General features: G+C 38.2%; 2 protein-coding genes across 2 annotated transcripts in view; both read right to left on the bottom strand.

The window, feature by feature from the left end:
• The window catches only part of SOS2 (SOS Ras/Rho guanine nucleotide exchange factor 2), an 83,708-nt gene extending 77,602 nt beyond the window's left edge, over positions 1-6,106 (bottom strand). Inside the window, exon 1 of the mRNA XM_077761228.1 lies at positions 6,053-6,106. Within this exon, the coding sequence (XP_077617354.1) occupies positions 6,053-6,106 (54 nt within the window). The remainder of the gene's footprint in view (positions 1-6,052) is intronic.
• A 5,004-nt stretch (positions 6,107-11,110) lies between these two features.
• L2HGDH (L-2-hydroxyglutarate dehydrogenase) overlaps positions 11,111-27,876 on the bottom strand; it is a 41,244-nt gene continuing 24,478 nt past the window's right edge. Inside the window, exons 7-10 of the mRNA XM_077761266.1 lie at positions 25,982-26,149; positions 24,737-24,894; positions 23,139-23,270; positions 11,111-14,884 (exon numbers count right to left, since the gene is read on the bottom strand). Coding sequence (XP_077617392.1) covers positions 14,689-14,884; positions 23,139-23,270; positions 24,737-24,894; positions 25,982-26,149 — 654 coding nt within the window. The 3' untranslated portion in view covers positions 11,111-14,688. The remainder of the gene's footprint in view (positions 14,885-23,138; positions 23,271-24,736; positions 24,895-25,981; positions 26,150-27,876) is intronic.

Here is a 27,876-nt window from a genome sequence, read left to right as displayed (position 1 = left end):
CCAGGCGCCCCTCACTCGATATATCTAAAAGACTGATGGAACGGTTTTATTTTAAAACATCAGTACTTAGGGGTGTCTCGGTGGCGCAGTTAGTTGAGCGTCCAATTCTTAACTTCAGCTCAGGTCAAGATCTCAGAGTCATGGGACTGACCCCTGTGTTGGGCTTCGTGCTGAGTGTGGAGCCTATTTATGATTCTCTCTCTCTCCTTCTGCCCTTGCCCCCCAACACATGCTCGCTCGCATGCTCTCTCTCTCTAAAATAAAAAAAAAAATTTTTAAAAACCATATCAGTATTTAGAACACATATAAAATTATATCTTCTGCAACTATTTGAACTTGGAAAATTTTAAACAGTATTTAGAACACGTATAAAATTATATCTTCTGCAACTATTTGAACTTGGAAAATTTTAAACAGTATTTAGAACACGTATAAAATTATATCTTCTGCAACTATTTGAACTTGGAAAATTTTAAATGTCAACATAAAAACATACAATTAAAATATTTCTTTTGGGGTGAACCATAAGAGACTCTTAAATACAGAGAACAATCTAAGGGTTGATGGAGGGATGGGGAAAATGGATGATGGGCACTGAGGAGGGCACCTGTTGGGATGAGCACTGGGTGTTGTATTTAAATGATGAATCATGGGAATCTTCCCCCCCAAACCAAGAGCACACTGTATACACTGTGTGCTAGACAACTTGACAATAAATTATATATATAAAAAATTATTTTGGGGATATATAGCAATAAAAGTAAAAAAAAAAAAAACCCACAAAAACGAAACAACAAAAAAACCAAACCCTCTAATTTAGGAGAATCAAGACTCCATGCTGATAAGATTTGAGCCTTGTATAACATGGAAGGGAAGGATGATGACCAGGTTTCTGGCTTGAAAACTGAGTATATCATTTATCCTGGAGGTTTTGGAAGATGATAATAAACTTGGATTGGGTTATGTTGTGAACATCTACATAGAAATGTCCAGGGGATACAGCAGTTTTAAATACGCTTCAGGAGAAGTCCTCTTCAAGATGATGTTTGACTTAAAGGAGATACAAGGACCAGTCATATTTTTAATCTGCAGGAAAGTTGTTCTAGGCAGACAAAACAGCAAGTACAAAAGCCTAGAGATTAGAATATGTCTACAGATTAGAATGTGTCTATCTGCAGGTACAAGGAAGCCACTGTGGGCAGGAGCAGAGCAAAAAAGGGACAGGAGTAAATGAAGTCAGAGATGTAAAAGTAAAGGGCAGTATAGAGTGTGGTAACCTACTGAGAGGACTTAGACTTTTATTCTGAGAAGCAATGAGAGTTTTGAACAAAGAAATGACAAGATTTTACTGATCTCTACTGTGTTAAGAAAAGATTGAATGGGGTAAGGGCAGAAGAGAGGAGACCAGTTATAGGGTATTTTAATACTACTGGAGACTGATTATGACTTGGTCTCAGGTGGTAGAAATAGAAGAGTTAGAAATGGTGACTGAATATAGCTACAGTTTTCAAAGTACAGCTAAATGGATTTGCTGACAGATTAGAGAAACAAGATTCAAGAATAACACCAGATTTTTATCTGGAGCAACTAAAAGAATGGAGTAGCCATTTACTGATATAAGAAATACTACAAAGGGAGCAGGTTTTGGAGGGGAAGAGAAGGAGCTCAGTATTGGTTGAGATGCCTATCATATATATGTGAAAGTATCAAGAAAGAAGTTGGTTAGACTCAGGAGAGGTCTGAGTCAGAAATCATATGGAAATCATCAGATACAGATGACAGGGGAAGCATGAGGCTGGATGGGATCTAAAAGAAGTGACGGTAAACAGAAACAAAAGTCCCAAAACTAAGCGCTGAGGAGGTCAGGATGAAGTAGCAGGAAGATGAGGAGGAATCAACAAAGGTAGAAGACCTAGAAGGAATAGCCAGAGGGAGAAAACCTGCAGAGGTTGGCGTCCTGGAAGCCAAACAAGGAAAGGATTTCAAGAAAGAGAAGTTCAACTGCCAAATGCTGGTAATGGGTTACTTAAGAAAGAATTACAAAGTGCTATGTAAGTAAGAGGTAATGTTTGAGTTTACAAAGGGGTTTAATGAAGAAAACAGGGAGACTGAAAACTTTACTTGGAAGAGACAATACTAGTGCTCATATCTAGATCTTCATGTTATTTTCGTTGTATTGCTTCATCCCTACACATTAAAATGTGAAGTGTACAACACTTCATACATTTCAAAGGCTTTCTACTATCATATGTTCTTACATAAAAGAATAAAAGTTTCAGGTTGTTAATTTTTAACGTGACTACATAAGATAATGCTAAATCCATTAGTTCCATTAAAATTCCTTCCTGATTCAAACATGCAGGCTAACAGAGGATATAATCAAACTACTGTTCCCTTAAAAGAGAGGCCATGGTTAATATAAAAGACATACAGTTGATTTATGTCAAGTGGTAACACAGGTAATGCTTTGGATAGTCAGCATAAAACACTTTAATGGAATACTATTGCTCCAAATATACCACACCAAAATTAAACTGAAAATGGAGGACCACTACTAAATCATGGCTGACAGGGAACTAAATGCAGCAAGTTAAAATGCATTTCTAATGCTCATCCAGTTCTAGCCGAACCTCTTGGGTCAGTCTGGGTCATTATTAGTTTGGAATAAGTCCAAATGACTCCCTGGAGTTCTACTTTTATATTCAGTGGCTTTAGGAAATCCAGAACAGGACTGACGTCACAAAAAAATCATAGGATATCCTATTTGTTGCTAGCTTTCAGCTGCAAAAAAGCGTTTCTGATCAAGTTAACCTAATTATTTTGTTACATAAATAACACTACAGGACTTTGTATTTTCAGGTAGAAACGTTAACCTGGTCTTACCAGCTAGCCTCTTCTTTTCACTCCATCTTGGTTCTTTAAAACAAGTCATGTTTCCTATCTTTCCCTCAGTCTCAAACTTTCTCCACCCCACCCCCACCCACTTTCTTTGTCAATTCCTATTGATCTTTCAGATAATTGTTTCCTTCTTTATTGTCTTTCTCAGGCCTCTCCCACATGGCTATTTAGAAGGGAAGCTTTATGAGAGCAGGGGCCTTACTACAACCTCAGTATCAAGAATAGTGCTGGGGACCTATGAGGCACTCAATAAATATTTGAATGTATCATCTAGAACTCAGCACAAATGTTACTTCCCTAGAAAAGCCTTCCTTGACCTTCTTATGTCAGTCACCAATTTTATTTTCTCAAAGCACCCAATGCTTTTCTTCTGGGCCCCACAAAGAGCCAAAGCAGTCTTCTAAAATGGCTCCAAGAGACGTTACTACAAAGGCAGAAACACTAGATCTTTCAAAGTTCACAAATGCATTTCTAAACCAAAACCCCCAACCCTCTTTGCCACAGACTGCTATTTAATTAACTCAGACGTTCTCTCATACCTCTTATGTTTTAGACAGATATCTAAGAGCAAACTGTAACGTTTCGGGTGAGGAGTTTGTATTTAACCTGAATTAAGTTGGAGTCAGAAACAAAGCAATTTAACCAATTCTTTCTCCCTATGACATTTGTAACTACAGATAGTAAGACATCAGATATTTTCTTTTCCACAATTAGCCTGGTGAAGAACACTTGAAGGAAAAGGCATCTCCAAGGGAAACATCCGGGACTAAAAAACCTGATAAAATAAAGTCATGTTTCCCATACATAGAATGCTTACACTGATTTTTCTCAGCATACAATCAATAGCACATACACAAAGTACCAAAGGCATTTCAAAGACACAGGTAATAAGCTGCGTTTATAAGTATACTCCTGTGCTCTTTTTTTTTCTCTCAAGTAATATGATAGCTTCAATTTTCTTAGGGAGTAGTGGTGAAGGCATTTATGTTTCTGGCTCTTTTAGCGAAGATACATAATTTAGCAGTAATGTTAACAATCCATGTATCATCCATTAGTAATGTCATTTCCCTCTGCTTTACCCTTTGTAGTTCTTTATGATTTAAATGCTCTACGTAACATTATGTTATAAAAGTTAAAGAACAACAACAAAAAGATAAAGAACAAAAACAAAACAAAAAGTTAAAGAACACTTTTATTTCCAAAATCTATTTTTCAATGTTTGTGTTTCTATGTGGTGAAATACATATTTAATGTTGGTTTAAAAAATCTGGTTTTGGGGTACCTGGGTGGCTTAGTTGACTGAGCATCCAACTCTTGATTTTCAGCTCTGTTCACGATCCCAGGGTTGTGAGATCAAGCCCTGATGGGCTCTGAGCTGGACTCGGAATCTGCTTGAGATTCGATGGCCCGCCCTCCCTCTCCCTCTCCCTCTCCCTCTCTGTCTCTCTCTCCCCCCTCTCCCTCCCTCCCTCTGCCCTTCTCCCTAGCTCTTGTGCGCTCTATAAAAAGAAAAAAAAAAAAGACCCCTGTGTTTTCAGGGCCAACAATGGTGACTTTACCATTTTGATTTTCATAAAAATTAGCCAAAATTAGCTTATTGGAAATAAGCAAAAGAGATTACTAGGTGTCTTTCAGTACAATGCTGTGCTCAAACCTCTGGTTATTCTCTATTGACTGGATTATTTTACGAATCTGTAAGATTAACATAGAGATGTTTTGTCCAGTACAGATACAAATAATTTCAAATCAACAGAAAAGGCAAATCTACAACTTAGCGTTTATGTTCCTATAGGATATTAAAGAATTTTGTATCTTACCCAACAATCTCAATATTACTTTTAAATTATCTATAAATACCGAACTCCTAAAATTTTCATATGAGGAAGCTTTGATATCTTGTGAGTTCCCTCATTAAGGAATGTATTAAATCAAACTCACTAAACATGTTCATTTATATTTGCATGACAGTTATGATTTTACTTTTCTGAAAATTATACTTCTAAGTTTTCAAGGTTCCACCAAGATGCCCAAGTAGAATCTGACAGAGACAATTAAACCACATTGCTCTTTGCTCTCTCTCTCTCACACACATACACACACAGATATTCCTTACATAACTCTGAGCTCCTAAATGCTATCGCATGTATGTAAACCCAAACCAGAAAGTTTAGAATTTTCAGTGTAGATGGTAAACACTTTTAGAGTAGGGCCCCTGCTTTTTATTCATCTCTGTAATTTTAGTTTCATCATGGTGCCAAATACCTATAATGTGTTCAATAAATGTTAATGTTAATTATACTTCAAGTTTTAAAAATTCAGGGATAAAATAAAGTGCAGTAAAAAAGGAAAAAAATAAATGAAGTATATCACATGTTCGATGGAGGAAGAAACTAACTGGAAGAGAAAAATCCTAATAGTCTAAACTACTGCTACAAGTCAATTACTAATCCTGGTAGTCTTTACAACTGTCTGTCAGTGAGAGGAAGGAAGCCAAGTTCTAGAGGCTCTGAATGTAAAGACAGAGCCTCCCAAGAAATGGCAGGATTTCTCATGGTACAAAGGTATGGGTGGCAGGTACATACCAGAATGTAACACATCCTACAAAGAGTGAACCTTGAGCTCTTTATGAACTGTAACTCTTAGCAGGCACTGCAAGTCTGCATGTTGCAATACCACAAATACCCAAATGCCACAAAACTGAACACAATTCAAAGCACTAACAACAAAAATATGAAAATGTCTTCCTTAGGAATAGATCTCAATTCTGTAATAACAGTAAATTAATGAATTACGCAGAAATTGCTTTTTGAATTCAATTCACCTCATAAGACCACATTTTATTAGATGTATTTACTCTCTAAGCAAGGATATTCGAGAACTGTGGCATAAGACAATACAGATCTACAAGACACCTGAGCTCCAGGTAAACAAGCACAGAAAATAAATGCAAAATAACAGTCTCAAAGCAATGGACTAAGGCTCGTTCGGGCTTTGTTTCCAGCCTAACCTGAAGAAGCAAATCTGTGCAAGCAGGATTATTAGGGTCAAAGCTACCTACGGAGTAAGTTATGCAACATACATTCAAATACTATTTGCTACCAGAAAGTACCTGAAGGTAGATACCTACATCACGCTGCCAACAATACATGCCTACCTGATAACTGCACTCACACTCTGGCTGAGTGCAACTGTTCACAGACAAGTCCATTACCATCTGAGCATGTCCCCCTTTACTTTCAACTCGGGCCTGAGTCCATTATCACTACTCAACACATACGCATTTCTTTCCCCGTTCTTGTAGAATCAGGTTGCCCGTGGAAGTAAAGCCAATTTAATACTTCAACACCCAGTATGCCAATGAAATGATACCTGCGGCCGGTTACCTCCACCAAGTTTCTCTCCAAAGACTGACTTGGTGTTTGGCCCAAGGGAGGCAGTATCTCCTTGTAAGAATTATGAAAACAGTGGAAAAAAATCTAAAACTGAATGCAGGTGGAAAATGTTTTTCCTTTTAAAATATGCCTCTTCCTCTCGATTACAGAAACGTGTGTTGTACGAAGATTTATTTTCCAAGTGCAGTCTTTTAAGTTAATGCTTATTTTTTCTTTATTATTTTGAAATTTATTCTGGGTTATTTCGCACAAAATGAGGAAGGGGCTAAACCTACGTGAATGGCAATGGAAGCCCAACTTCAGCAGGCATGCTGTCTAATCCTGCAGTCTCTTGTCTCACTTCACAAAAAGGTTTATTTTTAAAACGACAGTGGGATCACTATCTAATTTCACAAACGAAGACGGACATCACCTATAGTGGAGATGCACTCAGGTAACATACACCCAAACTTGAAACATTGATTTTTATGAGCTGCGCCTTATTTGCCTCCTTAAAATGACTCCAAGTTCTAAATTGCGCCCAGTGAAGAAACACCGAATTTTATAGGGGCAATCTCTCGTAAACAGGTAGGACACTTGGGACAGGAAGTGAGAAGGCACTTTAAATTCGCCTTAAGAATTACGGCTCACTGACATTTCACACGTGAAACACATCCATATTACAAAACAGTACTGCCTCGTGAGTGAGTGGACACCCATGACAAGCAAAATGCCTAGGGGTACACCCCCCAAAGAACCTGGTTAAAAGTAATTACCGGGTCTGGAAATGAACTTTTGCTTTAGAAACGAGGTAAACACCAGCGGGACTTTCTCCTGCCCCAATCCAGCCTGAGGACAACAAATTGGCCAACGGCGGAAGTTGCCTGACAAAATGACTGCAACATGAAATCCATTTTTATGATCATAACAAAACCTTCCTTCCGGGGCCAGGCAAGAACTTGAGAAAACGTCCCTTTGGATGCAACAGGCAACCGGGAGCCCCCCNCGCTGCGTCCGCAGAGGAAGCGCGGCGGCCCGAGAGCCCCGGCGATCCCCAGCTGCGACCGAGACGGCGGCCTCCTTTCCCGGCGGGGCTGGCCCGCTTCCCGGGAGGCTCCTCGNGCGCTGGCCGCCGCCGCCGCCGCCCCTTCAGCTGCCGCGCACAGCGCCCCGGGGCCGCCGCCGAGCTCCGGGCCCCAGCAGTCGCCTCTCGGCCCGCCCCCTCCGCCCGGCGCTCATTATCCCGGGTCGGCGGAGAAGCCCCGCACGGAGCATGCGCGCCGCAGAGCCGGCAGAGGCGCCGGCCGGTGGAGGAGTTGCAGAGGCGAGAGGGCTCGGCCGTGCGAGTCGGCCTGTACTGGGGATTTGCTGGGGGCCGGATAGACTCCCCAACTTACTGTGCCTAACACGAACGCTCCCTTCTCCTGACCTTCCCAAGACAATCCTGACTCGGTGCCACTCTTCGAGGACTACAGTCACGGGAAGCAATTCAGGATGGGGAGAGAAAGGGACATTCGGGCTGGACAAGATGTTTAACGTATGTGTGCTATTCTGTATGTACGAGATAGTTAACTTTCATAGAGTGATGCTTTTCGAATTGAAAGATGAGACACGGAAAGCCCTCAGCACGCGGTGGGGTCAGCCACCAGTGAGGGAGAGAAAGAGCGAACAGGGTGGGGGTGGGGTGGAAGTTCATGCTATACTTCAGTTCCAAGATCAGTAACTCAACAATTATCCTCGTACCAAACACACCTCATTTCGTCATTTGACAAAAATCAGAAAGGCAGAGTTAGAAAATTCGTTTTTCTAATCCAAGTACCCACGGAATCACGAGTTTCTTCTAATAAAGTCACATCCACATTCCCATGTACTTCGGATAAAAGGTAGGATAGTGAAATTCTTGTATTTCACCAATTACTTTTTTTTAAATTTTTTAATGTTTTATTTATTTCTGAGAGAGAGCAAGAGAGAACGTGAGCAGGGGAGGGTCAGAGAGAGAGGGAGACACAGAATCCGAAGCAGGCTTCAGGCTCTGAGCTGTCAGCACAGAGCCCGACGTGGGGCCCGAACCCTGTAACCTGGAGATCGTGACCTGAGCCGAAGTAGGACACTTAACCGACTGAGCCACCCAGGCGCCCCTCCAATTACTTTTCCAATCAGTGACGGCAAAGACTTTGGCTTACACAGACAGTTTTTACCTTTCTCCTTTCAGAACTCCGGCTGTAAACTACTAAGCTGTCAACGAGACTGTGATTGTATTTTCTTACAGGAGAGTAAAGTTGTCAGTAGGAAGTTTCATTCTTGGCCAAGGATATTGGAAGCCTTCTCTGAGCCAAATTTGGCCTGAAGACACATTTTGTTTACCCAAACCTATATTTAAATGTTAAAATGGTTAATATTTTTAAATAAAGAGATTTCATATAAAAATGGATTTCCAGCTTCCCGACAAAAATCCAGCAACACTGGGCGCTGCTGCATTCCTGCAAAGGAATAATCAGCAAGCAGGCAGTGGGTAGTGGCTGCCCTCTTAAGAAAAGTACGCCATCCTGTTTCCAGTTGGCTATACTCCCTACCTGGCACTCTTCACCCTTTTATGTAACCTGCTTAGTCTTTACAGGTATCTGAGCTATGATCTCTGAGCTAGGCAAACAGAAAATGTGATCCACCTGCATGAGGGGGATAACTCAAGAATGATTCCTGTAAAAATCCCAACCAGACAAATGGGCCATCTAGAAAAAAAAAAATGTTGGATGCATACCTCACACACTACACTAGGATAAATTCCATTAAGTATCAAAGACTTCAATGTAAAAAATTAAAACCATAAAATAATTTGTTTATAATTTCGGAGTACAAAAGACCTTTCTCCTATGATATAAAATCTAGAAGATTGGTAAATCCAGTTTTTAAAAATGTGATGCAAGGGGCGCCTGGGTGGCTTAGTTGATTGAGCGACCGACTTTCGCTTAGGTCATGATCTCGCTGTTCGTGGGTTCGAGCCCCGCGTCGGGCTCTGTGCTGACTGCCAGCTCAGAGCCTGGAGCCTGTTTCAGTCTGTGACTCCCTCTCTCTCTGACCCTCCCCTGCTCACGCTGTCTCTCTCTCTCTCTCTCTCCTACAAATAAATAAAAAACATTTTAAAAAAAATGTGATGCAAAAACAAAAACCATTACAAGGTAAGCCAGATGACAAACTGGAAAAAATATTTGCAAATCATTTTCTACGGAGTTTATTTCCCTAATATCTAAAGGAGTTCCTACAAATTAATAAGAACAAAACTTAAGGGGGAAAAGGATAACAAATATGAAAAAATGGCTCCCAGAAGAGGAAATATGTCTCTTAAACTTATTACGCATGTTCAACTTCACTCATATTACAAAAAATTTAAATTATACTGTTACTTTTTTACCTATTAGAATAGCCTCACAGATCCAAAAGTTTGATGATATATATGTTGGTGAGAATATGAAGAAACAGATGCTCTAATATATTACTAGTGAGAGCTTAAATTGGTTCAACCTCTTAGGCAACTTGACACTATCAAAGTTGCAAAGGCACATACCCTTTGACCAAACAAATTCTAAGAATATGTCCTTTTGGTATACTTACTCGTATGTGAAATGACTTAACACAAAGTTACTGATTGCAGTACTGTCTCAGCAAAAATACCCGTCAGTAGGTATAAGGGATTGGTTCAACAAATAATGGTAAATTCACAGAATGGAAGTTATACAATAATTTGAAAAGAACCAGGCCGCTGTGTTCAGGCCACTTGAACATTATCAAAGAGACAGTGCAAAGTGAAACGAGCAGGGTGTATAATCTAGTATGCAGAGTATGCTACCCCTTGTGTAAAAAGAAATGGAGGCAATATTTTATTATGTATAATATCTCTGTAAGGCTGCACAAGAGATACAATTTTGTGGCCTCATGAATGTGAACTGGGTGGCTTGAAGGAGAGATTTGTTTACGTTGTACATTTTGGGGCATTTTGAATTTTCAACCATATGAATGTATTTATTCAAAACATTGATTAATTAAAAAACATTTTTAAAATATAAAAATGTCCAACCTCATTATAAACACTTGCTTTAAGTGTTAAAAAATAGAAATATTCCGGGCGCCTGGGTGGCTTAGTCGGCTAAGCGTCCGACTTTGGCTCAGGTTATGATCTCACAGTTCTGTGGGTTCAAGCCCGGCGTCGGGCTCTCAGCTGACAGCTAGCTCAGAGCCTGGAGTCTGCTTAGGGATTCTGTATCTCCCTCTTTCTCTGACCCTCCCCTGCTCACGCTGCCTCTCTCTCTCAGAAATAAATAAAAACAATTAAAAAAATGAAAAAAAAAAAAAGAAGTATTAGGGGCACCTGGCTGGCTTAGTCAGTAAAGCATGTTACTCTTGATCTCGGGATTTTGAGTTCAAGCCCCACATTGAGTGTAGAGATTACTTAAGAACAAAATCTTTTTTAAAAATTGGGAGTATTAAGGGGCGCCTGGGTGGCTCAGTCGGTTAAGCGTCCAACTTCGGCTCAGGTCATGATCTTGTAGTTCGTGGGTTCGAGCCCCGTGTCGGGCTCTGTGCTGACAGCTAGCTCAGAGCCTGGAGCCTGTTTCAGATTCTGAATGTCCCTCTCTCTCTCTCTGACCCTCCCCTGCTCACGCTGTCTCTCTTTCAGAAATAAATAAAACATTAAAAAATTGAGTATTAAACACACTGATACTATACTTGATCATAAATTTCAGTTACAATTAATATACTATATTAATTATTTGAGAAGTACTAATTTTGTCTTTTCAGAATTTAGAATGGCTTTTCGGAGATAACTTGAATAATCTAAGCACATGTCAAAGTTTAAAAGGCAGTGAAAATTTTATTCCATCTTATTTTATTTATTGACAAAAGCCTTTTATTCTTTTATTTTTTAATATAACTTATTGTCAAATTGGTTTCCATACAACACCCAGTGCTCATTCCAACAAGTGCCCTCCTTAATGCCCATCGCCCACTTTCCCCTCTCCCCATCCCCTCATCAACCCGCAGTTTGTTCTGTCTTTGTCTCTTGTGGTTTGCCTTCCTCCCTCTCTGTAACTTCTTCTCCCTTCCCTTCCCCGGTGGTCATCTGTTAAGTTTCTCAAGATCCACATATGAGTGAAAACATATGGTATCTGTCTTTCTCTGCCTGACTTATTTCACTTAGCATAATATCCTCCAGTTGTATCCATGTTGCTGCAAATGGCCAGATTTCATTCTTTCTCATTGCCATGTAGTATTCCATTGTATATATAAGCCACATCTTCTTTATCCATTGGTCAGTTAATGGACATTTAGGCTCTTTCCATCATTTGGCTATTGTTGACAGTGCTGCTATAAACACCGGGGTACATGTGCATCAGCACTCCTGTATCCCTTGGGTAAATTCCTAGCAGTATTGCTGGGTCATAGGGTAGTTCTATTTTTAATTCTTTGAGGACCCTCCACACTGTTTTCCAGGTTGGCTGCACCAGTTTGTATTCCCAACAGTGTAAGAGGGTTCCTATTTCTCCACATTTCTTGCCAGCATCTATAGCCTCCTGATTTGTTCATTTTAGCCACTCTGGCGTGAGGTGGTATCTCAGTGTGGTTTTGATTTGTATTTCCCTGATGATGAGTGACGTTGAGCATCGTTTCAGGTGTCTGTTGGCCATCTGGAGGTCTTCTTTAGAAAAGTGTATTCATGTGTTCTGCCCATTTCTTCAGTGGATTATTTGTTTTTCGGGTGTGGAGTTTGGTGAGTTCCTTATAGATTTTGGATACTAGCCCTTTATCCGATATATCATTGGCAACTATTTTTTCCCATTCCATCGGTTGAAAGGCAGTGAAATTTTTAACACTAATATTCTCCCACTAAAAAACATTTTCAAGAAGGACTTACTCAACATTTTTCCCATTTACTTTCTCCTACTTCCTCAATATATTTCAAGCTACAAGTGCTGCCAGTCAGAAGCAAACCAAAGCAATGCCAAAGGAAACAATAAATGTCATTGTCATTCATTTTCATGGTTTGTTGCTATAGCTAACTGTGGTCCTTTTACAGTCTGCCTGCTGGCGAGAAGTTGGAGCAGGCTCTCAGATCATTTGCCCTATCACCCTTATGTGAAGCTTATGCCCAGAAACCCAACCCCATGTAAGAGATAGCATACCAGAATGTCTTCCTAAGAGAAACTAATTATTTATGAAATTCCAGTTTGATTGATTTACTGTCCCCTCCACCTCCTGCAAAGCACTGTGTGTTTATGTGTTATATATACATTCTGCTATGGAACAGAAACAATGTTCCCCGGTGGTGCTGACACTGAGGTCAGCCAGATACTGCCACCACTACCAAGTGGAAAGCCATTTTTGTTAATGGCAAAGTGCTCTACTTTCTAAAATATAAACCTCATTTTGATATTAAATGCAAATATAGGTTTTCATTTTTTTAGGGTTGGCTGCTATTTAAAGCTATGATAGTTCATGTTTACACACAAAAATTTACTTCAATCAGTTTTATGAAACTAAAAATTATGTTTACAACACAAAGACTCATTAAAATATTTTAATATTGATTTACATTTTCTTATCTCAGAAATACACAAAACTTTTAAATATTATATCAGTATTACACAACAAAACCCTATTGATATAAATATAAAATGTTTTACAAACAGATAACCTGCACATTCAAAACACTTTCAATAATTTTTTTCACTTACATTTTTTTGGGTATAGTATAGGCTCAAATGGAATGAGGGCTGCTTTAATGAGGACAGTTATTTTTGTAATTTCAGTCTTTCACAGCTTAGTATATATGTGATCTCACTGTTTATGAAATAGAAAATTGTAAAACTTTCCATCTGTTAATAGTCTTGTAATGGAACAGAAAAATTGCTGTGTGTCACATTTCTTGGAGGAATCAGTTGTTATCAAGAACCATTAGAGCTAATTTCTTCTGTGAATGGTTTCTAAATGCTTGCAATACGTTCATCCCAAGTGTCAAATAATTGCCTAGTCTTTACCTGGGATGTGCTACTTCTTGAACATGAGTTGATGATGTAGCCTTTCAAATTAATGGTTGAGGTAGCTCAAACAATGTAATCACTGAGGCTTGAAGTGAAAAGGAAGAAAACAGAAGTTTTTTCTTTCAGTCAAAATGCACATCCTTCTTATTCATCTATCGCACAGATTTGAGGAGATAAGAGGAAAGAATGAAGAGCGGAAGGTTAATCCTGAGAGAGTATGTATAGGGAATGGATGAAAATGTCTCGCCTAATTGGTGCTGTAATAAAGGTTCCCCAATCAGTAGGCTGCCATAAATTCATTTATACTTCTATTTTCCAACCTTCTGAATTGCAAGAATCATTTCAACAGATACCACGTACATATATACAGCATACACTATTGGCACTGGGCAACAATTTAAATACTCATGAAGTACACCTGAATGTAAGGCACTTTTGCGGTTTACAAAAGTGAATGCCTCAAAGTTAGGTATTTCCCCAAAATGAAGAAATAACCTCATAAAAGTTCATAGGATCCCTGAAAACCAAGTAGGCATGAATAAAATTAGTGATCTTGCCTAATGTTTGAGAAACCCGGTGTGAATGAAAAACAGATATAGAGGTAAATTTTTAAAATTACAGAGCTCTGTATATCAGTGTCAGGATTCTAAAACTGCTCACATAAAAACCTATCAGTTCTAAGTTCTTTTGGTTTCTCAACCACAGAAAACTAAAGAGTAGGCAATACCATTCATAGTGTAGTGTTTGGAGTTAATGGGAACCCTACACTAAGTCGGTTATAAAAAAACTGGGAATAATAAAGAGTTTGCACTTCTTCTGCAAAGTTATTTCTTACAAATTATTATAGCTAAGATAGAATCTTATTCAAACCACTTAAAAATGTGAAATTTCATATATTTTCTTTAAATCAAGAACTTTAAGTTCCCAAATACAAATACTGTTGCTCTAAATAATGTGAGCTTTCCTTTGACTCTTCAAAATGGAAAGGAGGTTTGCAACCTACAATATACTATATTTTCTCATCTAGGAGAGAAAGAAAAAGCTTAGATATTATAAAGACAAAACGTTAAGGGAATAATCAATTTTTTGTGCCATCGTTTCCGGAAATTCTAAAAGTCAAATCTCCAGATCATGGCCGGGGAGGAGAGGTCAATAACAGTCAGGGATTCAGTACAGACACAACTGTACCTTGCTTCTTTATTCACAAAGGAGCATGGACTTTAAAAAATTATTTTTCTATGTTACAGCATTCTAACAATTCAGTTGTTATCTAAATGAGATACCCAATGATGAGATTTTCAAGTCATTTTCCTTAAAGAATACAATTAGTATATTCTTGTTGCTGACTGTGGTAATTAAAATGCATACTGAGCTCCTTATATTATTTACAATTTAAATCTTTGTTGTACTTCATCTGCAATCATTCCAGAAATTGCAAGAGAAGAAGTAGCAGCAGGGGAAGGTGCATTTCTCACATGAAGAATGCGATTTCCAATATCCCCAACTCCTCCATCAAATACAAAATCTTCTACCAGATTTCCATCTCTATCCAGAGCTTGGGCTCTTACTCCAGCTGGACCTCTGCAAAAGCAAGAGTGGTAGTCAAGTGACTAAAAGAGATAGGACACTTCACAGATCAGTGGTTTCAGAGTATTCTTAAAGCAATAAAGTCTTTATTCTTTTAAAGGCACAATTATGTGGAAACCCAATAGGTTTGTGTTTAGCCAAAGGCTATCAGTTTGGTAGCCTGTCAAATATGTCCTTAGCCTAGAGCATAATGCCTGCCACATAACAGTGTCAATAAATGCTTATCAAATGAATACACAAATGGTAAGTTACTTATAAATATTTGGTTTTCCCCAAAATAGCAGATAAACCCACATTTAATTAGAACAGATGCATTTTTAATTTGGATTTATAAGATGAATTTATTTTAAAAATCAATGGGAATAAGTAAGTCTCTTCTGACTAACACGAAGCAACAGACGTAGGAGTTATATATGTCAGTTGCATTCCTAAATATCTGCTACAGGATTCTATTTATTTTTTCATTTTGTTGAGTATAAATTAAAATTTATGGAGAAAAATATTTGCAAGTGTCAACAAGTTCTTTTTGTAATTTGTTTCTATTTTCAATAGTTTAGCCTTCACTACCAGGATAACCTTCAATTAGTTAAACAGAGATGATAGAAAAAGCACAAAAATGAATTAACTTGTCAGCATGTTAATACAGTAAGAGGCTGTACTACTCAAAGTTCTGCTTTATAACACTTGAGTTCAAATATTAGCGTTTTTTTTTTTTTAAATAGTTAAGATTTACAGATGAAATCTGAATAGAATATTTTTGAGTCCAAAAGTACCTCCCTTGTACAAGGCCAAGAAAGGTTAGGTCATATATCAGATTCGTGTATCATGTGGTAGCTGTAAACTCCCAGTTCCTAAGTGTGTGACCTAGGGCAAGCCTGTCCATCATGGTGCTAAGCAGCTAAAAGTTTACTGGAAGCCTTCAGTCTGCTGCACATGAGCGAGCTGGATGCTACTGTGGGACTCTGAGAATCCTAAATTCTTACTGGGTTCGTGAAGATTCCACATTCAAATTCCTCATTGATCCATTCCATAAAGCTATCAGAAGAAACCCTGACACCCACTGGATCACCAAACCACTGCACAAGCAAAGGGGGATGCAAGGGCTGATGTCTGCAGGCCAAGAACGCAGCCTTGGAGAGGGTCACAAGTTCCCCCACACTGTCCATGGTTCTGGCCACCCGGTGTGGAGAAGGTGCAATCCTCTCCAGCTCCACCGGTACCGCTAATGTAAGCAATGTTTGTAACATTCTTCCCTCATAAACAATTTAGGACAGTCATGTCTGCTTAAAGGTGCTCTTTTTCTGTCAAAATGAGCTGTCTGCAGATTGTTCCAAGAGCACACTGTCAAAATTATGAAAGTTTAAGTGCAATATTGTTTGAAGACTATTAAGTGATGGTGTATCCTGTTTCTGATAAACACTTCTCACTTCTGTCCTTGCTTTATCTTATTATGGAGTTTATATGTCAGTGTTTTTAAAATGCCATTTGGTACAACAAGTATAAAATAAATTCTGTAAAAGTGGAATGCAGAAGTTAGCCACATAGGTTTATTGGTGCATGTAATGAAACCCACACTTCACTGGGGTGACGAAACGCTCTGCTGCTTTACTCTCAAATGGCTATTCTGGGGCACCTGGGAGGCTCAATTGGTTGAGTCCGACTTCAGCTCAAGTTCGTGAGTTAAAGCCCCACATTGGGCTCTCTGCTGTCAGCACAGAGCCTGGTTCAGATCCTGTTTCCTTCTCTCTCTGCCCCTCCCCTGCTCACGTTCTCTCTCTCTTAAAAATAAATAAATATTTAAAAAAATCAAATGGCTGTTTTTAGGAGTTTGGTAAGATCAAGCTCTTTAAATTGTATTCTGCTTGGAAATGTGAAGACTATCCTAATCTTTTATCATGCTTATATGCAGAATAATAAAGTTAACTAGGGATATTTTTAGGTTGATTTCAATATTCCATGTAACCGCTGCTTCTAAAATAATAGTTTAAAAGAATGTCACCATTTTTAGGATAATTGAATAAACTTGTTGCAAAAGGGTTCTCTTACAGGGGTGCCTGGGTGGCTCAGTCGGTTAAGTGTCTGACTTCGGCTCAGGTCATGATCTCCAGGTTTGTAGGTTCGAGCCCTGCATCAGGCTCTCTGCCGACAGCTCAGAGCCTGAAGCCTGCTTCAGAGTCTCTGTCTCCCTCTCTCTGCCCCTCCCCCGCTCATGTTCTGTCTCTCTGTCTCAAAAATAAACTATATATAAAAAAAGGGTTCTCCTACAAATGAAAATAAATCCAACTTAACCTTAAAAAAAAAAAAAAAGAGTACCTCCCTTGAAACTGTTCAGAAAACACAGTTTGAAAACAGGTGCTTTAGGGGTGCCTAGCTAGCTCACTTGGTAAAGCATGAAACTCTTGATCTCAGGGTTGGGAGTTCAAGCTCCACATTGGGTACAGAACTTACTTAAAAGAAAATAGTAATTTTTAAAAAAGAGAAAGAAAATAGCTGTCTTATATACACCACCGAGACTCAAGAAACCAGGCAACCATATTAAACATTTTTAATGATTTGGGCCATTGAAGATAAATACTTGAGGAAGACAGAAAGAACAATAGAAGATCACTGCCCTCTAATGATAGTAAGACAATGATAATAATAATATGTTATTTACTAAGTGCTCTTTCTGTACTAAGAATTCTAATTCTCACAACTGTAAGAGGCTGATACAAGTATATATTTAACAGCAAAGAAACAGAGAGATTAAATAACCTGTCTGAAGTCATAGAGCTATCCTATTCATTTGTAGAGAGGTAAATAAGAATTACAACAAGGGTGAAAGATTCTATAATAAAGGTAAATATTCCTTACAGAAGCCTGCAAGGAATCTAGGCAGGGGAGTTTTGAGGTGTAAATATTTCAAAGTAAGTATCAGATACAACACACAGAACATAAAATGAACTGGACTGATGCTAAGATGTCTTAAAGAGACATATCAGCTGACACACCATGTTATCAAACGGCATACACTCCAATTTGTACCTTCTGTATTTGTAGCTCATTGCAACCCATCAAAGCAGCATTTGCCCCTCTTTTTCTGAACAATGCTGCTGTTGCTGTTAAGAGCACCTCCATGAGTTTTCTTGTCCCACTCCTTTTATCTGGCAGAAGGCCAACATGTAGGGACACAGAATGACATGACCAGCCATTGCTATTGAGTGAAGAAAATAAAACTTTCCTCTCCTATAGAGGTTTAGTTGGTACATTCCCCTAACTTTCCCTTCTAAACAAAAATAAGTCAATACTGATTAACTATTTACAAATGTGTCTCATACTTTTCATTTCACCAATTATCTTTTTCAGTGTCCCCTAGATTTGTGCCTTGTGCATAGTAAGTACTCAATAAGGCTAGAAACTTAATTTTTAACTTCTAATTCTTTAAAATTCTATCTTAATAGCTGACAGAACAATATAACAAATTTAATATTTGTCAATTCAGCTACATTTAATTGTTTAGTGCTATTTGTACCCATTTAATTTGATCTATTTGTAGCTAAATTTAATGGGAATATAAATTCTAGAACCTTAAATATGTCTAGAAACAAAAGGTGAATATGAGGGGCACCTTGGTGGTTCAGTTGGTTAAGTGTCCCACTCTTGATTTTGGCTCTAGTCACGATCCCAAGGACGTGGGACTGAGTGCCGCACTGGGCACTGTGCTGTGTCAAGTCTGCTTAAGATTCTCTCTCTCTCCCTCTACCCCTTTCCCATTCATGCATACTATTCTCTCTCTCTAAACAAAAATTTCTTTTTAATGTTTATTAGTTTTTTGAGATGGAGAGAGATAGAGCACGAGTAGGAGAAGAGCAGAGAGAGGGAGGGAGACACAGAATCTGAAACAGGCTCCAGGCTCTGGGCTGTCAGCACACAGCCTGATGCGGAGCTTGAACTCATGAACTGCGAGATCATGACTGGAGCCAAAGTTGGACACTTAACTGACTGAGGCACTCAGGTGCCCCTCTCACTCTCTAAAATAAAAAACAATTTATGGGTGCCTAGGTAGCTTAGTTAAGTGTCCAACTCTTGATTTCAGCTCAGGTGAGAATCTCATGGTTTGTGAGATCAAGCCCCACATCAGGTTCAACTCTGGCAGCCCAGAGCCTGCTGGGTGTTCTCTCTTTCCCTCTCTCCTTGCGCCTCTCCTGCTCTCAATCTCTCAAAATAAATAAACTTAAAACGATTTCTTAATTAAAAAAATGAATATGTAACTAATGACATTCCTTCATCTGAAAAGTGCTAGATTTCTTGCTTTATTGTTCTGTGGCAGGCATTATCCTGTGAGCTGGAAAAGAGTTATGAAAGACTACAATTGACGTCTTTGATCAATTCCAAATAGGACAATTTAGTATTTTATAAAACTCACCATGGGATCTACTGTTAATCTAAAAATATAAGTTCACATGAGCATATTGTATGGGGAAAGTAAACTACTCTTAATTTCCAAACACGAGGGAGGGGTGTTTTTGTTACTAATCCTCACCCTAGCTGGATTGCCACAAGTGTACATGGTTTCTCTATGCCCAGTTTTTTAAATTTTGTTGAGAACTTGATTTAGGCATTACAACTTTTTGAGTCTCTACAAATATTTTCTGAGGGCCTGACTAACACAAGCAGTTTGTAACGGGGCTTGGGGAGTTCTATACATTCATTCAATCATTTACATTGTGTTATTCAAATCTTCTAATATTTTATCTGCTTGATCTAACCTTCTATCAATAGACATGTCTTAAAATCATCTACCACGATTGTGGATTTGTTGATTTCTGCTTGCAGTTAGGTCCATTTTTAGTCTCTGGATTTCATATCTCTGTTATATGCAATGCGTTTATAGTGACCCTCTTTATCTCTAACAATTTTTGCCTTAGAGGGTATTTTATCTGAAATGACCCAGTACTTATCTTTCTTCTAATAACTAATTTGTCTAGCACGTAGATACATTTTTTTAATCCAATGTGACAATTTCTGTCTTAATAAGTACACTTTTATTTACTATAATCACTGATATGTTTGATTTCTACTATATTATTTTATGCTATTTAACCTCATTTTTTTCTGAGTTTTTCTTATCTCATTTCTTGGCTTACTGAATATTCTCTATTCTTTTTGCCTCCTGTACTAAATCATAAGTTATATGATCTATTTCCATTCTTGTATTTCATTTCACTTATTGAGATGGGATTCACTGTGCATCCTGTGAATTTTATGTCTTTTTGTCAATTCTAGGAATTTCTCAAATACATCTCTGCAAAGTGTTGCCTCTTTTCAATTTCTCTGGTAATCCTAAGAGATATAGTCTGGAATCTTCGCATTTTCTTCTCCTTTAATGTCTACGTCATGCACCTTTATCTTGCAATATTCTCTAAGTTCTTCAGATTTACCTTTCAACTTAATTTTCTCTTAAGGTAGGCCTAACCAACTGTCTAGTTTTAAAATTTAAGAAGTATATTTTTCTCTTCTATAAATTCTAATTAGTTGGTTTCCAAATTTTCCCAGATTTGGTGGGGAAGGAGGGAGGATATTTTATTCTTTTTCATGTTTTCTATTCCTTTTTGTTTTTAATTCACTGGATTATTTTGTGGTTTCTGATATGACTAGTAATCATTTAAATTCACTGGGTTACTTTATGGTTTCTAACATTACTATTACCCAAAGTTATTAGGGGTTTAATTCTGATATTTATTCTATCCTCTTATTCTCACTTATGGTGCTTTGTAATATTTGATGGTATCCTGTTCAGCAGGACGTTATCTGGGGGAATACTATACAGGATGGGTTGAAGTCATGTTCCTCCACAGAGGTTTTACATTTGCTCCTACCCAGTGCTCCAGAAGTATTACCATCCTTGGAGCACTTTTTTTTTTTAATGGATATTTTAAAACACATACAAAAGTAAAATGAACAGCATAATGATGTAATTTCAAAATGTAATTTCATCTACATCTCCACTCAGTGTCCACCTCTCCTCACTGGATTATTTTAAAGCAAATCACAGATAGCATATCATTTCACTTCATTTCTTTTAAAAAGATTCTTAAAGGGGTGCCTGAGTGGCTCAGCTGGTTAAGCATCTGACTTGATTTTAGCTCAGGTCATAATCTCACAGTTTGTGAGCTCGGGCTCCTATGCTGGGTTCTGTGCTGACAGCTCAGAATCTGCTTGCGAGCACACAGTCTCTTTCAAAACAAATAAACATTAAAAAACTATAAAAATAAAAGGATTCTTAAAAATAATAATTCAAAACTAATTAATTGCTTTTTATCAGTAATATTCCATCTGTGGTGAAATTACCCTGATTGTCACTCTCTCTAATTTGTTTAAAGTGAGAGAGGGAGAAATGGCTAGTTTGAAGCAGGATCTGAACAAGCTGGATTTACCTTTTTAAAATTTATTTTTATTTTTCATTAAAAATTTTTAACGTTTATTCATTTTTGAGAGACAGAGAGAGACAGAGTGTGAGTGGGGGAGGGGTAGAGAGAGAGGGAGACACAGAATCCGAAGCAAGCTCCAAGCTCTGAGCACAGAGCCCGATGTGGGGCCTCGAATACACCAGCTGTGAGATCATGAACTGAGCCGAAGTCTGACAGTTACCGGACTGAGCCACTCAGGCACCCCAAATTTCCTTCTTTTAATAGCTACAGGAATTAAGGAAGAGTACATGGAATCGCTGAATGTGTTCAGTTTCTCTGTCTTCAAAGGGAAACTCTCTGATTGGGCTGAATTTGTCCCTAAATGTAACCTGTCTATAGTGCTGTGTGTCCTTTTCTACTACACACTAATGAAACTGGAAAATGAAATTCACACCCTTACATGCAGAGACAGGAATAGTCACTAAAACCCAGTTCTACCATATGAAACCCACTGGTCTAAAAAGTTTTCCCCAGGCTTCTATGAAAGGGTGGTAATAGAATATGGGTACTGAATTCACTGCAACTGTTTATATACAGAATTCACGATGTCCATCTATTGTGTTATTCAAGGAATATTAATAGCAGTAACAGATACTAGATTTGACTAATCTATTTTCAGATATAAAACATAACAAGTCTGTAGACCACTGAAAACACAAAAGCCTTTTTTTTTTTATAGGTGAGTGAAAGAAAAGACAGCCTTGGTATTTTTATCCCTGCCATTTCAGGAGGTAAGTAGAAGAGAGGTAAGAGTAAAAACATTAGCTGGGTTTTAAGTTCTTCTAAGAATTCAAAGAGGCTGGTCCAAGAATGATACATTAGTGTCAGATTTAGACCATGACACTCAGCTCCCCTAAGGGAGACAGCTGACACGATTACTGCTCTCTTCCCTGGCAAGGTCAGCAGCTGTTACTGAGAAGACAGACATTCAGTGCCCTTGAGTTTCATGGAGGGATGGAGTCACAGAGAGAGTACTTCAAAGTACACTGCTGATTAGGCCTTGGTCAGGGAAAAGGTGAACACCCTAAAATATCACCAAACAGAAAAAGCAAATAGGCCTGGGTGGCATTTAGGACAATGTGCAGCTCAAGTCCAGAGAACCTTTTATCTTTGAGAAAAAAGTTATCCTTCCTTTTTAAGTTATCCTTCCTTGGCCCCACATCCCCTGTTGCACCAGGACTCGGGCTATTACCACACTCTTCCCACTTCTGACCTTCAACTAGAGTCCCTGAGTAGAGTAGGGCCCAAGAAAGAACAAAAGAGGAAGAGAGGAAGCAGGTAAGATGTCATGTATAGGAATATGTCTAACAGATTATAAAATGTAATCAAGATGTAATGTTTTATGTGTTTATTACCCAATCAGTTAATATGGTGATGAATGATCTTATACAGAATTAAAATCGAATAGCTTTGCAATGATAAGAGTAAGTAGCCAGGGAGATTAAGAAATTTCAGGCAAGATATTTTTATTTCAGGCAAGATATTTTTATCGTGATACCTAGACATGAAGGCAAAGGTGGCATCACGATACAGCTGCAGTGGAGGTTTGAGTTTAAGGCTGTAAAGTGGTCTAGAAAATTATAAACGAATCTAGTTCAGGTACTAAGGGGTACGAAACAGCAAGGCCCGATGCCTGCGATACAAAGGGAATTCAACAACTTGCTGGGAAAGAGAGGACACACAAAGACTCAGTGAGTATGTTGATTTTGAAAGTGTGCTTACAAACCACCAAGTCAGAACCACCTGACAGATTCACATAGGTCATGACTGTATTTGCAATCCTCGTAGCTTTTCCTTACCGAAGTATATCACTGACAGTAATTTCAGGGATAAACTTCTGAAGGTGCTTCACTGTTGCACTGAGAAAACAGGCTTTATACATTTCATTAACTCCATAGGAAAAATTCTGGAACACCAGTTTAAGCAAGCCACTGAAAGCAAAACATTTAAAATTTTTATGACAGAAAGGAATTCCTTATTACTATAAAACATCATTACAACTATGAGATTTTTATGGGGTGGCATCACAGAAATATAAGCAAAGTCAGAAAAAAACACATATTAAAAGAAAATCAACTTTTGGCCAATATAAGGCAACTTCATCAAAGGAATACCTTCCAAACTTAAATTCCCAGGGGATGCTGGTTTCAGACTGGATTCTATGAAGCCTGCCAACAGCAAAGTTTTCTTTTCTTTTTTTAAATTATAATTCAAGGAAGTCAATACATAGTGCAGTGTTGGTTTCAGGAATAGAACCCAGTGATCCATCACTTACATATGACACCCAGTGCTCATCACAACAAGTGCCCTTCTTAAAGTCCATCACCCATTCAGCCCATCCTCCCACCCACATCCCCTCCAGCAGCCCTCAGTTTGTCTCTGTATTTAAGAGACTCTTATGGTTTGCCTCCCTCTCTCTTTTTATCTTATTTTTCCTTCCTTTCCCCTATGTTCATCTGTTTTGTTTCTTAAATTTCACATATGAGTGAAATCATACGATGTGATATTTGTCTTTCTCTAACTTATTTTGCTTAGCATAATACACTCTTGCTCCATCTATGTTGTAACAGCAAGGTTTTCTAATGCAAATGTTATGTGCTTTCAAAACCACACCTAAAAGGCATTAACAGATCTTTAAATCAGAGCCATTAAGCAAGTGGAATATCTGCCCTACTTTTCTTTAGTCAGCCAGAGGTAAAATACTCCAGATCCTCAAGCAAGACTCTACAGAGCCCACATAAATGTGTATGTATTTTTACAAGCACACATGCTGGGAAGCCCCACCCTAACACTTCTGTTTCAGAATAAGTGAAGGGTGAGACTATAGTATAGCTTAATAAGCTTTCTAGTGCTTTTGATGTAAAACTCTGTACAATAGAGTGCAACACTATTAAAAGGACCAAACAAAGTACCTCACTGAGTAGTTCTTACAACCATAAAGAATCTGTCATACAGGTCAACACAATTTATTGTTAGTTTTCCACAAAAGGAAACAACATTGGTTATCAGCAATTTCTCCAGTGGTTTTCAAAATGATAGTGACTAGTTGGAAATAATCTTATCAAAGTAAGCCATCTACTTATTTTGAAAGAAACTTTTTTTCAAACTCAACTAGAAGATTAGCCAAATAAGATTTGGGTTGTCAGATATGTGTTTTGCTCTTGGTCTTGTTCTTTTTGATCAAGACACCACCCTGGTTCATCAGAGTTTGTTGAAGTAGTTAAAACATTATGTGCATTACAGGAAGCTCTGAATCCAGATTAATAATAAAAAAAAAAATCAACATACTAATCACAAATAAAAGGATTTACTCAATAAACAGAATTATCAAGAAAGACAAAATTTCCCACCTTAAAAATATAAGCATATAAAATCTTTCTTAAGTAAATAAAGTTACCTCTTGCTAATGATATCCATAATATCTCTAGCACTGAAGTCAAAGGGTTTGTAGCCCTCTCGTTTAAAGGCAAGAATTGCATTAGGCCCTAGCCAAATACTGCCATCCATCCTTGGTGTGAAGTGAACCCCTAGGAAAGGAAACCGGCTATCTGGGACCTATGGATTTAACATGGGAAAGAGTGATTAGCCTCATTTCACACTTGATCTTAGCCAAAAGGCCGAGAAACGATTAGCCTCATTTCAAACTGCATCCTATAAACATGCAAACACATAACTGGTAATATAAAACACTTTCTTCCCATGCATTTAATCTGCATTACTTTTGATCTGCTACTCAGATATTCCTTTCTATGTTTACATGCTTCTGCCTAGAAATGCCACACAGGAAACACTGATACTATTGATACCAGTATACACTGTCCCATCTGTTCCTCTTTCTAGGTTATAATAAAGAGAGAGGGAGGGAGAGAGGGAGGGAAGGAAAGATAGAGAGAGAGAGAGAAAGAGAGAGAAAGAGGGGAGAAAAGGGAGAGGGAGGAGGAGAGGGAGTGAAGGAAGGAAGTGACAGAGAACTGTCCTAGTTCAGATTACTCCCCACTTCCCAGCCCCTAACCCACCAACTAGATATGTACGTAGCTGGCAAGTAAAATCTCAGAACTGCCAGAAATAAATACATGTTTACAGTACAGGCTTTTGAAAGTGGAAATGCAATAGGCTGAACCAGATGAAATATATGTTTTGGCACCATCAAAAACATTAAACAGCTGAACAGTGGCAATTTCACCTGGTTCAACCAAGTAGTTCCAGAGAGAAGAATGAATTCTTCATTTAAATGGTTCTGTCTATACAATGAAACTACAGAGTAGCCACATCCCCTTTTCTGCACCTATCGATAGTGAAGTGAGAAAGACAGCTGGGTATCTGGGCATGCTGTTAAGGGAAAGCTCCCTATGAGTGCCCCTTCCAGAGAGGGGGGAGAACTAGGTTCCTTCTGGATAGCCCTTCCTGAGGTGCACTCATACTTTCTAGAGACATGCAGTTGTGGGCAATTAATTATAATTTCATAACTCTGATTTTAGGATAAAGATTTAAAGATTTAATGACAAGAGAAACAGGTGAAAGATGCCCCAAAAGCCCTTCAAAATGGCTCTTACTTCTGACCCAAGTAAAAGTTTTTGTTTCATTCCTTTTTTGCCCACAATCATCTTGAGAAAGGTAAGAAGGCAGAAGCATCATTACCTACCGGATAAATATTTCCTTTTACAAGATAGCATTTTTCTGGCTTCAAAAGCAGGTAATCTCCCCGGAATGGTACAATTCGAGGATCAGGATTACAGCCACTCAACTCTGAAATACGGTCTGAGTAAAGTCCTGCACATGTCACAACATACTGACACTGAACAACTTCTCCCTAGTGCAAAAGAATATATGAGTAGGAAGCAATGAGGAGAAAAACAGGTCAAGGGTGGGAAAAGAGATGATAGAAAAGACAATAAGGGTAGAGAAATGAACTCTCCTCTTTTTATTTCTTTTAAAAGAGGAAATAAATATAAGTATTAGCAAAGTAAGCTCTGCAGCATTTAGGTAGCAGCTAGAAACTTACAGTAGTGGCACATAAGAGGATGTCACCTTAAATTTTGTACTTTAGAGGTACAATCAATGACCTTGCAAGGATACTTAAGTTAGACAAACACACACTCCTGTTTTACTAAGACCTAGCATGAAACTTAAATATTTGTTATATTAAGAACGAAACTTCATTTAGATGAAGACTCCCACCAATTCAACGTCTTCTGTATTTCAGATAGCTTCTCCCATCCTATCTAGGAGTTAACAGCTTTGTTATTCTCGGGTTGCTTCACACTCAATAATCTAGTTCAATTCCAACTGTGTCCTACCAATCAACAATTTCTCCTTCCTGATCAATATGTACTTTGCAAATTGAGGCTACTTTTGAAATGTTATCCTTTCAATCTACATTTATTGAGAACACATACTATAGTCAAGGTTTGCTTTAGTGACTAGGATACCACTAATCTTAGGCTGTTGTATTTTCCCATACATTTTATTTTGTGATCATCTGCATATTTTCTGCCTTATCCTGCCAGGGTTAGCCAACTGCCACCCTGTTTCCTAAAAGGTTTCATTTAACCTCAATTCCCCATCATACTTTAATTACCATCTCTTTAATTTTTATAGAGTAAACAACTAGCACCTCCTTGCTCCAGGTAATTTCCTGTCCCTAGACTTCTTTCCCAGACAACCTGTTTCTGAAGACTCAGAGTTCTTACCTGTCTCAACAGTCTTTCCAGCCCCTACTGATTCAGCCTTATTCTATCGCTACATCCTATTTTCGCCTAGCTACAAAGGCAAGCCTCTTTTTGTTTTAGGTTTATTTATTTATTTTGAAAAATAAATAAATTTTTCAGGGGAGAGGCAGAAAGGGAAAGAGAATCCCAAGCAGCCCCTGCACTGACAGCACGGAGCCCTATGCGGGACTCAAACCCACAACTGTGAGTGAGATCAGGACCCTAGAAGAAATCAAGAGTCAGAGGCTTAACTGATTGAGCTACCCACCACGCACCTCTAGTCCATTTTCAAGTTATACAACTCACGCTTTTGACAAAAGTCAAATGAAACTCTTTTTGTAATGAAGTCAAATTAGCTAAACCATGATCGTTTTAAAACCCTTGAAGTCAGAAGAGCTACATCAACAAAAACAAAAAAATGCCTTCTTTTAAATCGGTTCATATCTTTCCTGTTGATCTAGAGTTACACCAGAAGTACAAGAAAGAGTTTTATGTGATATAAACTTACTAGTTCCTACTTGAAAAGTCAGCAATTCTTTTGTTCTTAGAACATAAAATGTAAAATAAGACTCTGGATAAATGTAAAAATAAGAGAGTTTGTAGAATGGTACCAGCATGCACCAACCTAGAAGTTCTCATTAAAAAACTCAAGGAACAAAAAACAAAAACAAAACCCTCAAGAAACAGTTCCAATGGAAGAAAAGACTAAAACCTGTCATAGGTCCCTGAAATCATCTTACGCTATACATGAAATAACTAAATTCAGTAATACATTAATTTCACATCCAAAATGGAGATTTAGGTAAACAGTGAATGATATATTTGTTCA

The sequence above is a fragment of the Crocuta crocuta genome, unplaced genomic scaffold, assembly GCF_008692635.1.
Source record: "Crocuta crocuta isolate KB4526 unplaced genomic scaffold, BGI_CrCroc_1.0 scaffold163, whole genome shotgun sequence".
In the NCBI taxonomy this organism is placed as follows: Eukaryota; Metazoa; Chordata; class Mammalia; order Carnivora; family Hyaenidae; genus Crocuta; species Crocuta crocuta.
This window is presented reverse-complemented; position numbering and strand designations above follow the sequence as displayed.